Source organism: Diospyros lotus, chromosome 7 (assembly GCF_014633365.1).
Source record: "Diospyros lotus cultivar Yz01 chromosome 7, ASM1463336v1, whole genome shotgun sequence".
NCBI lineage: Eukaryota > Viridiplantae > Streptophyta > Magnoliopsida > Ericales > Ebenaceae > Diospyros > Diospyros lotus.
This window is the reverse complement of record NC_068344.1, coordinates 5589798-5601527: the sequence shown is the minus strand read 5'-3', so window position 1 is coordinate 5601527 and position 11730 is coordinate 5589798. Positions and strand designations below refer to the sequence as shown.

Here is an 11730-nt window from a genome sequence, read left to right as displayed (position 1 = left end):
TGCCATCATTAGAACCAACGAGTAAAACTCGATTCTTTAAGATTCATGAACAGGTTTGATTAGTAGATTGTAAATAGAGTCATCTATAAATACATTAATAGATTTATTTATAAGTTTGTAGATATATCATTTAATATAAAATTATCAAACTTTAAATTATTATAATGGTTAGTTCGGTTATTTCACACTCACCCCCTATATTTTCTACCTTCTTTGCAACTGCCTACTACATCTAGCCCGATTTTTGTGCTTTGCCGGTCACCCTTAACCTAGACTCTTCCTCTCGTCTCTTCTCTTGTCCATCACTCGCCCCTTTTTTCCTTTTCTATAGCTGTCTCTAACATTCTTTGTGCACCCTTGCCGGTTGGTCACTGCCAACTCAAACTCTATTTTTATTTTGAAAATAAAAATAAACGATCAAATAGAATTTTTATTTTTGTTTATAAAATTTTAAAAGTAAAATTAAAAAATTAGATATGAAAGTGAAATTTAATGGGTCCTAAATGTGGTAGTTTTTTTAATACTTCTAGTGAGGGTATTATGGCCTCTAGCCTTTCAAGGAAATTAACCCAAAAAAGAAGAACAGATGGGAGAAGAGGGAGAGAATAGAAAAGAAGAAAATTAATAATAGAAAAAAAATACTAAAAGGTGAAGAAAAGTGATAGAAGAAATGATAAGATTCTTCTTTTTCTTGAAAATCTTATCCACAGTCATCTTCTACTAATCATGCTTAAATATTATAATTTTAAATTATTATCTAAATAAGTAAAACAATTTATACATAACATACTTGTAAAGAGATTTTGTCAATCTTGCCCTTATAATTTTTTACAAAAAAAATTATAAATTCATTTGGTTGTGTTAGATAAAGTAGATTTAAGTTCAAGAAAAAGATGTTTAGAAAAGGAGGTCCCAGAGTTAAAGTAGTTATCGAGAGCTCTTCTTGGACCTCTATATTGGGGTTCCAAAAATACAATTTTTGGGAGATTATCTAAATTATGGTCTTTTAAGAATGCGTTAATTCATCTCCGAAATCTTTATCTAGAGATCAAGAACAAATAATCTTAGACACAAACACTCATCCACATATCAGTCTTAACCTCTATAGGGAGTGATCCCTTCGATTGAAATACACAAATTCTACACAAATTATTTATATATTTCTTTATTTATTTTTTTTTTGCTAAGACTATCTTCCTTTTTATAAATCTCCTAGAAACTAGATACTGAATACAAATATTGTTTTATAATTATAAATTTATTATTATATTTCGACAATAATATATTAACAAACGTGTATTTAAAAATATGCACTTTTTTTCTTAAAAGAATTTTTTAATCAATAGATTTGAAACACTACTTAACGTGTATTTATTTTGCTGCCTTTTCCTTTGTAGTAATTAAGAATGGATAAAAAATACAACTTTCATAAGTCCTAATTAATATGGTAACCCAAAGATTCACTTTTGCATAATAATGCTATATATGATCTACAGAAGGATAATTTAGCTGTTGAATAAACAAGATTATGAACTATCATATTATATATCATCTTAATCTTAAGTAACTCTAACCCGCCATTTGTTAGACTTTGATTGGACACGTGACGTACATCACAAACACATAGATGAAGACAAAAAAATAAAATAAAAATTTTAACACAGTAAAATTTTAGGATAGGAATTCTCTTTTAGGACCCATCTGCGGCTGCCTACAGTAAAATCACGTGGCAAGAGAGCAGAGCAGAGCAGAGCAATCCCAATCCAATATCAAGCCCATTTGACAACTGAGCCCTCGATATCTTTTCACTGTTCAGAGGCAATATTTCCATCTATCTTCTTCCACTTTATGTTATATTATTCTTTTTTTATCTTTTACATTCCGCTTTGCTTATTGATGCCTCAAAGTACGGTAGCAATCATCCACTGTGTAGCAATATTTTCACAAGATTTCTGCTCACTTTAGCAGAGAGAGTACTTAATGTAACTTTATAACATGTTTGGATAATAACTATAATAATTCAAAGGGTCTCATTTAAGCATTAAATATAATTAAAAATATACTAATATATTTAAAACATTTTTTACAACACACAATTTTTAAGGGTATTTTTATATTTTTTTTTCCCTTCGATGCTGGGTGTCCAAATCTCCGGCAGACTCTATTCTCTCCAGTTGAAAGAGGGCTTGGCAGATCAACCAAAAAGGTGGAAAAATTTGAATCTATATTATCATTTACCAAACAAACCGTCCAGAAGGACCCTTCATTAAAGAGGGTAGCTGCCGGCAGCACAGCAGCGAGCGACGCCGAGGGAGAGGCTGTTGGGGGCATTGGAATACATACAGGAGCTTATATATAGTGACATAGATAGATAGATAGATAGATAGATAGGTAGATGGATAGCGTAGAACGGACTCTATACTACCAACAAAAATGATAACATCTATGTGACGGCCTCAAGTTGGCGATATGCGTTGCTTGGCCATCGGCGTTTTGCCACGCAACCCAACCTACTGCCATTGGAATAGATGGTTGTCGAATGATTAAAGGTGGATGGCTGGCCGCCTGGCCCACGCACAAGGCGCGGACTCTTGCATCAGCTTCTTCCGCACTACTACAGAAGTCCTCTCGTCTCGCGGAGGAGGGGCTCTTTCTTCTTTGCTTGCACCCAAAACAAAAAGAATATTCAAATAATACCTGCTGCCACCCCTTGAAAATTCCAACACTAGTAATCAAATATATCTGCTGCTGCCCTCATGACTTACGTTACGGGTTGCTCCCGGATCAGGTTTATTCGAATTTGAATACATTATGATTGTTCTAATTTTAAAATTAAAGATCGTACCAACCTATCAATTTAGATTTAGGTTGGATTTGGATGGAGTTTTAGTTTTAACTTGAAGACTACAAAATTAGATTAAGACTTGATCAAGTAATAATTTTTTGGAAAACAATCAACCTTATAATAGTTAAGTTCAATTAGATCTGTAGAACCCACGATCAATCAAAACTCAAATCCAACAATTGAATCAATTAAATTAGAATGAGAAGTTGTAAACCAAATATGGGATTACTCTCGGGCAATCAAACATCAAGAAAAGATCAATGATCAAAGGTCAGGCGTGAAACATCCCAAACATTAAAGAGACCAGCCACAGAATAGGAAGTGAGCCTGTTCAGAAAATTTCTATTACCCAAGATCCTTTTAACTTAACAAAATGAGAGATGACACAGAATTGAGCGAAACAATGAACGCTCACTCTCAACCACCAACGGTTGCTTCTACTACTCTCACAGAAATCAGATCCCCTGGACGGCTCTGGTAGCACAGGGAAAACCAGAGGATCTCTCTCCTCAATCCTCACTCTCTCCAACCCATACAAACAATGGATCTCGCTCCTGTCATTCTCTCTGTTAACAAAAACAAATAAGGCTCCCTAGACAAAACAGAACAAAAACCCACTCAAGAACCTTATTTCACTGTTCTTGAGGCAAACTCTCTCTCTCTCTCTCTCTCTCTCTCTCATTCTCTTGTGATGCTGTTGAACTTAATATATGATTCCACTGGTAACAACACTGATTCCTACTGGCTGCAAAATTTATGGACATGCTATATTGAGGGGTTGTTCATCCATCCACGCAAGATCGTCATTCCCAAGCTCGAAATCGAAGTCCGGGAGATCACTGGGTCCGCTTTGCTCCAGCCCGAATATCTGGATATCATCTAGACTGCCAAAATCTTCAAACAGACTACCGAACTCATCCATAAAGGAGGTGTCAAGATCAATTCCAAGGTCGATTTGGGGCATTACTGGCTCATCAGAAAGATTGGTCTCAGTTTCAGGGACCAATGGTTTATCCACGACAGTGGAATCAAGCTGTTGAATCTCAACAGCAGCGCACTTTTCACTGCAATTAGAAGCCGAAGCCGAAACAGGGGAGCCGAGATCGAGAACTGAAGCCGGAGATGTGTGAGAGAGCAAGCTCTCAAAGCCATCGGAGACGGAGGGGATGTCCACCTGAAGACCGGCCGACGCCATTGAGTAATTGCAGCCTTTCTCAGAGGAAGAAGCGGCAGCCATGGATTCGAACTCCAGCTTCTTCAAGTCGTAAGCCTTGGCGGCTTCCTCGGCGGTGTTGTAAGTGCCCAACCAGACCCGTTTCCCGTTGAACGGGTCCCGGATTTCCGCCGCCCATTTCCCCCATTTGCGCTGACGGACGCCGCGGTACTTAGATCCGGCTGGCGTCTTCCGGGTCGGGTTTGCGGGTCTAGCTAAAACCCCGGCCTTGTTGACGGCTTTTTCTTCATTGTTGCTCTCTCGGCTTGAACTCTGTGTTTCAAGAGGGACCCTAATCTCCCAAACAACACGCTTGGGTCCGAACGGATTCCTCTCGGTTTGCTCATCGTCAGAATAATCCGTATCCGTAGCGTCCGGATCGTAACAGATTACACGAATTTTCTTCATCTTGAGGCTTTCTTCGGATGAAAACGATTTTTTCTTCGTCAATCTTTTCCGGAGATCAGTTTGATTCAAAGCTCGCTTCGACATATTGCACCGTTCAAAACCCCTCGTAAAGATGCCGGCAAAATCTTTCGGAATAAGAAACAGAATGAAACGATGGGAAGAAGAAAAAAAAGCAAAGGAAAACACTGCTCAGAATAGCTTCAAGTAAGGGGTCCTCTCAAGAACAAGAAGAGATAGAAAAATCGCTTTATGTGAAATCCACCAAAACACACTACTCGAGAACAAGTCCTGCAACCAAAAACCGCACCAGATCAGTCCCCAAAACGATGATAAAAACACCGTAAACAAACAAATACACGACAGAAGGAAAAAATCTGTACCACTTTGGCCTCAAACGCATCGAAACAGTAGGAAAGCGAAAGAGAGATCTCTGCTGGAAGACACAGCAGAGTTGCTTTAGCACGCAGAGAGCAAACAATACAGAAACGAGCGAAATCCAGAGCTTAAGCAAAGCCCCAATCAACGCCAGTTCAGACCTTGCCGTCATAAATCTTCTCTCAGCCTTCCACAAAACCCCTCTTCTCGCTCTAAAAACCAGAAATCCGAAAAGAGAACGGACCTGCGAGCGACATAAATTTATAAATAAACGCCGAGCAAAACCTAGAACTGTTCGGATTACGATTCTATGGCTACGACGAGCCCCTGTCTTGCCCTCTCTACGATATCGACAAGGATACGGCTCCTGTTTCTGCACCAAAACGATTGAAAAAAAAAAAAACGCAAATCTCAATACAGAGATAGAGATTTATATATAAGAAAGAAAGAAAGAAAATATCATCGGAAACATAAATAAGAAAACGAATAAAGAATTGATCCGCCATTAATGAATACCTCGTCTGTCTCCTCCTCCTACCCACCCACCCACTGGCCACTGCCCTTCACGTCTCTGTCACTCTGTGATTTGTATTTCTTTTTCACTTTCCCCAAGCGGTCAATAAGCAGCGCCGGGCCAATATTTATAGCGAAGCTTCATATTTTTTTAATGTATTTATTTAATGCTATTATTTAAATTTGGTAAGGTATATCAATTGACGGGGGATGTTGAGCTGGCATGGGGCATCTCACTCATGATGGATGGATGACCATGCCATCTCATGGTCATGCGTATCATGCATGGAAACGGAGTCTCTATATTTGGCAGATTCCTTACTCACGCGATTGTATGAGTGTTCTTTACGCGCTGCTTGATTGGCTACACGTCAGTGGATCCGGCGGCTGTGATTTAGACGGGTTCCACGCGCCCGCAAGGACTCATGGCAGTGAGATACTGTAACGAGCGACTCGGCCACAGTGTCGAGCCGTTTCGATTTTGACGATTACAGCTAATACTTTACTGGGACACATTTAGGGCTGGGTTTGTTCGGATTTGCAGTTCTGCCACTGATCTCCCTTTTTCCCCAAGCAACCCCTTTTCCCAGCCCAGACTTGGAAACCGATAATATTTTTTAAGGAAAATAATCTTTATTTTGGGGAAACTGATATTCTGTTTTATTGCTGACAGATACACAGATTGACAAAGCAATCCTCTCCGCAGACATTCCATATTAACTTTCTTTCCACACTATCCCTACCTAATTATTGTATTAAGGTTGAAATTTACATTAAGTTTTATCTTTCAAAAAAAAGTTACGTGGTTTGATCGTAATAAATTAAAATTTATATTAATAAATCATGAATTTGATTTCTTATTTTAGTTAAAATCTTCACTTATAATTTATTTTTTCTATCAATATCAAAGACATGAGCGACGAGGAATCACACAAAAATAATAATCGTAAAATTAAAATTTATAATTTTATAATAACTTAATCTTCTTATAATTTTATTTTTAATTAATAGTCTCCTTTTGACTCAAAAAATAAATTTATATATCAAACGAATAATTATAACATCTCAATTAATTTTAAACACTTACAAATAATTCCATTATTATAAATTAATTAAAAATAAAAATACTAAACTTAAATTTGAACTTAAGTAGAGAAAATTGACACTAATTGATAATTTAATAAATAAATATATTTGTAAAGACAAAATAAGAAAATTTAAACAATCGTAGTTGTCGATCAAAACAAAAAAAATTAAAAAAAAATATTATTTAGAAATTACTTTAGATTCAAAAATAAATTAGAAACTAATTTATGTTTATAATTTAAAGATAAATTGAATTGTGCTTGGGTTATAAAGATAAATTGAATTTCTTCACCTCATACCTATAAAGATGTAATTTAAAAATTGATTCCACATTCAAATACTTTTGATAAAAATATATTTAAATAATAAATTTTGAAATTTAAATTATATATTAATTTACCATGTGGTAGATAACGCATTTGAATGGGTAATGTGGATCATTATCCTTATTTGCAAATAATATATTTTTATTGTATTTTATTTTTAATCTAAAAATAATTTTATTAATTGATAAAAGGGTGTTTCTATAGTATCTTTGAGGTACTCACGCTTTTAATTTTGAGACATTCAATTTTTACGGATTAATCATAACCATTGAATTATTTTAAATGTTAATTTGTTTAACACGTTGAACGTAAATTGCGTCATCCAAATTTAAATTACAGATGAGTTTTGGGGATTGTAACATTTAATCCGATTCTTATTCAAATAAAGTCAGCAATTATTTATTTATTTTAATTAGCTTCTTCTTATTCAAAGTTTTTTGAGATATTTACGATGTTGTTTGATTATAATAATAAATTTATAGTATAAAAGCTCGTCTCGATGGTATGCATGAGTGACGTCTTGGATGATAGGTGATTCTCTTGTGATAAATGACTTGTTGAGAAAGAAAACGATTAAGAATGCGGGTGAATATCCCTTATACAAACCATCCAATGTCTTTACTAGGTTCGGTCAATTCACAAGCATCTTGCATGTTGTCGCATGCACACATGGCTTGGTGCCCTCGCGTGAGGTCTATCGGCATAGGGGTCTCTCAGCCGGGGGGTCGTTGTCTCTCGGCATGGTGGGTGGGGGGCGTTGTCTCTCGGCATAGGAGTCACTTGGTGCATGCACGCGGCCACGCGGCCTTATGGTTGCAAGCCTCACTCGGCCACGCGATGGCCGAATGACCCTTACTTGGCCACACGATGGCTGGGCCTTTCCTTAGCCGATGATCTAACCCATCTTCATCACTTGCCCTATTATCTTTCTCTAGCTGTTGACCCATTCGCTCATATGGGTATAACAGTTTACAAAAAGCTTATCTAAACAAAATTCATATTTCGCATGTATCTTCATAATTGTATTAAAATTGTAAAACATATATCTCAATATTATACTACAAATAACTCTACAAAATATTACCGATTCCATTGGGTTATACTATGTTATTTCACATATACTCCTATATTATATCATAAATAAAATTGGGTTATATCATGTTATACCATGGATATTTTTATATTATATCACGAATACTCATACGTTATACCATAAATACTTTTAGTGGGCGTTTGGTATAGGATAAATTTTTAAATTTCTAAAATTTATGATTCTTATGAATGCTCTTAGAAATCTTTGATTCCTAAAATTTATGCAACTCTATATTTGGTTATATTTAAACATTATCAAGAATGTTGTGTATTTTATGGGAATCTTAGACTGCATTTTCTTTATTTTTTAATTTTTAATTTTGAGTTTTGAATTAATTTTTAATTTTCTATTTTGGTAGTCTGTTTTTAGAAAATTAAAAACACGTTTATGTTGTCATTTTAAAAAATTATTTGTCAAAACAGAAAATTAGAAAACGTGTTCTTTTTGAAATTTAAAAAAAAAATTAATGATATTTTATTCAATAAACTTGATTATTCAGTAAATTAGAAATATTTAATGTTAATATATTATTAAAAAAATATATACATTTTAAAGTTAATGAATTTTGTAATATTTTTTTCTATTACAATAATAAAATATGAATAAATAAATAAATATGTTTTGAGTTTAGAGTTTGTTTTGGATGAAAACACTTAAAATAATTTTTGTTGTTTTGAGTTTTCTTTATAATTTTTTTTATTTTCAAAAATACATTTTTAAAAACAGCAAAGAGAACCCGTTTTTATTATTTTAAAAAATTGAAAACTAAAAATAACTTGAAAACAAGAGAACACAACCTTATATTCCTATGTTTAGTTTAAATACAATATTCTTGAGAATTCATATTCTTTTTCCAAAATTACCGTTATTTGATTTTTTGTTAAAAATGATAAATTTCTTCAACTATATAAAATATTGGGATCCACAACATCTTTAGAAAGTAAAAAAAAATGTCATTTTTTTACACATTATGTATATATCTGCGTGTGTATATAAATAATATATATACATAATATATATGTTTATATATAATAAATAAATAATATATATTTATATATTATAAATTTATTTAATATATAACATATAAATATATATATGTATATATATAATATATTTGTATAGGGTTATAAAAGGGTAAGGGATATTTTAGTCTTTTGTTTTGTTAAAAATATTCCCAAATTTATGAGAAACTTGGATTCCCAACTCCCTCCATGGAAATCTTTTGTGAGAAAGTTACTTAAAAATTATTTTTGAAAATCTTATTTCTCAAAATTCTTTTTATGAAAAAGTTGTACCAAATATGGGAATATAGATTTACAACCTAAACATTCTCAGGAGTCTTAACATTTCTCCTATACCAAACGCCTCCTTATATTATGTCACAAAAATCCTTATGTTGTACAGATAAAACAATATTATACCACAAATACTCTTGAGATTACCGTCATTGAGCGGTCCCCCGCCGCTCGTGCTCTCGATTTTTGCATATACCACAAATACTCTTACATTATATAACAGATGTTCATATGTTAGATGTATTATAATTGTGACCCGAAATTTAAATTTGATTATAATTGGGATACATTTATAATTGAAAACTTATTTTCATAGCTCATCAAGATGTATATTTTCGTTAATTATCTTTTGATTAGAATATGAATTTATATAAATTTATATTATGATTAGAATATAAATTTATATAAATCTCTTTTTGTATACATCTATAGATGAGTAATAAATCCAAGGGCAAGGTCATGCAAGCCCCTACTAGGTTAGAATTTTGTTTTCTAAATTTTATTTTTTACAATAATTTACTACTAGAAAAAAAAAGTTATATTATACTTTACTACTAGAAATAAAAAAAAGTAAGTATTGAAGAAAAAAAATATATAATAACCCAGTAGTAATCATCACAACATTTTTTACGCAATTTGCTCATAATTTTATTTTTTTACAATGATGATGCAAAGAAAACAAGTATTGAAGAAAATTGTGAAGCAAAAAAAACAAGTATGGAGGAAATTTATATTGAAGAAAATGAACAAGTTAACAAAGCAAGTGTTGCACAAATTGATGTTGCACAACTTTTTATGGATCTCGGGTTAAGAATTACAATAATGAATTATAATGTTAATCTTTGAGATCAAATTAAAAGAACCTACTTGCAAAGAGGTTTGTGTCAGCCTCGAAATCAAGACAATTCATTCTAACTTGGTTCAATAAATTTGTAATTGGTTGGAATATAGTATAAGCAAAGATGTCGCATTTTGCTTATACTGTTATCTTTTTAAAACAAATAATGGGGAACAAAAAGGTGGTGATTCTTTTGTGAAATAAGAGTTCAGTATTTTTTTTAAAAAAAAGATAAACTTTAAGTTCATGTTAGAGATGTCAATAGTGCACGCAATTAAGCTCGAAATAATTGTGAGGTCTTAATAAATCAAGAGTAAAATATTGAGATAGTTTTTTTTAGACAATTAAAACAAACATTATGTGATAATTGAATTTGTCTGATTGCATCAATTGATTGTGTTCGACTTTTTCTATGGCATTGACTAACCTTTCGTGGTCATGACGAGTCTAAAGATTTAAATAATCAATATAACTTTCTTGAACAATTGCAATTTCTAGTATGAAAAGTCATAAGAAAAATTGTAATTTTTTTTCCATTTTAATATTATCATTATTATCTTATGTTTAAAATTATATTTTTTGTATTTAAGTTCGCCCCCACTAAATCAAAATCTTGGCTTCGTTCTTGATAAATCTATAAATAGGTATCCAATACCATAGAGTTATTGCAGCAATATCATCATAATGATATTTTATTTTTCTGCCCATGATTTTTTTTCAATTTGGGCTTTCTATGTAAAACTTTGGTTTTCATTTGTGTGTTTGATAGCTAAGTTGTGATTTGTTTTTGATCCTAAGGTTTCTTTCAATTTGTGATAATTGTGATCCAGAATTCAAATTTGATTGAGATTGAATCACATCTATAATTGAAGATTTATCTTCTTCGTGGCTATCTTCTAATTATAATATAAATTTATATAAAAAAAATTTATATACATTTATAGATAAGTGGTAGATCTATAAATATGTATCTAATATCATGAAATTATTAAAGTAATATCATCATAATGATATTTTGTTCTTTTTTCTCGTGATTTTTCTCAATTTGAATTTTTCATATAAAACTTTTATGTGTTTGATGGTTTGATCGTGATTTATTTTTGATCCTATGATTTCTTTCAATTTGTGATAATTGTGACTTAGAAATTCAAAATTGACTGAGATTGGAACACACCCACAATTTAATATTTATCTTCTTTGTGACTAATATTCTGATTAGAATATTGATTTATATAAATCTTTTTTTTGTATACATTTATAAATGAGTGGTATATTTATAAATAGATACCTAATACCCTAGAATTATTGTAGCAATATCATCATAATGATATTTTATTCTTTCTGTCCATAATTTTTCCCAATTTAGGTCTTCCACGTAAAACATTTGTGTTCGATTGTGTGCTTAATAGTTTAATCACGGTTTGTTTCTTATCCTAAACTCGTACACCACAAATACACGTGTCATATCATGGATACCTCTATGTTATGCCATGAACACCTCTATATTATAATATGGATACACTTGTGTCATACCACGAATATCTATATTTCATACAACAAATACCTCTATGTTATACTACGAATATTCCTATGTCATAATATGAATACACATATGTCATACTATGGATCCACCTATGTTTACACCACAAATATATATGTCATACAACAAAAACTCTTGTGTTATACTACAAATATCTTTAAATTATATCACGAATACCATTATGTTATTATGCCATGG

General features: G+C 32.3%; 1 protein-coding gene across 1 annotated transcript; it reads right to left on the bottom strand.

Annotated features, from left to right (window-relative positions):
* Nucleotides 1–3157: 3157 nt before the first annotated feature.
* LOC127806856 (ethylene-responsive transcription factor ERF118-like) lies at nt 3158–5455 on the bottom strand. Its single transcript, XM_052344402.1, has 3 exons — nt 5358–5455; nt 4847–5214; nt 3158–4754 (listed from the first exon to the last, which is right to left on the bottom strand). The coding sequence occupies exon 3, from the start codon at nt 4548–4550 to the stop codon at nt 3600–3602; it is 951 nt and encodes a 316-aa protein (XP_052200362.1). The 5' UTR covers nt 4551–4754; nt 4847–5214; nt 5358–5455; the 3' UTR covers nt 3158–3599.
* Nucleotides 5456–11730: the final 6275 nt, after the last annotated feature.

Excerpts from the sequence above, each read along its gene's own strand:
- LOC127806856 (XM_052344402.1), bottom strand. The coding sequence starts at position 4,550 with ATGTCGAAGCGAGCTTTGAATCAAACTGATCTCCGGAAAAGATTGACG.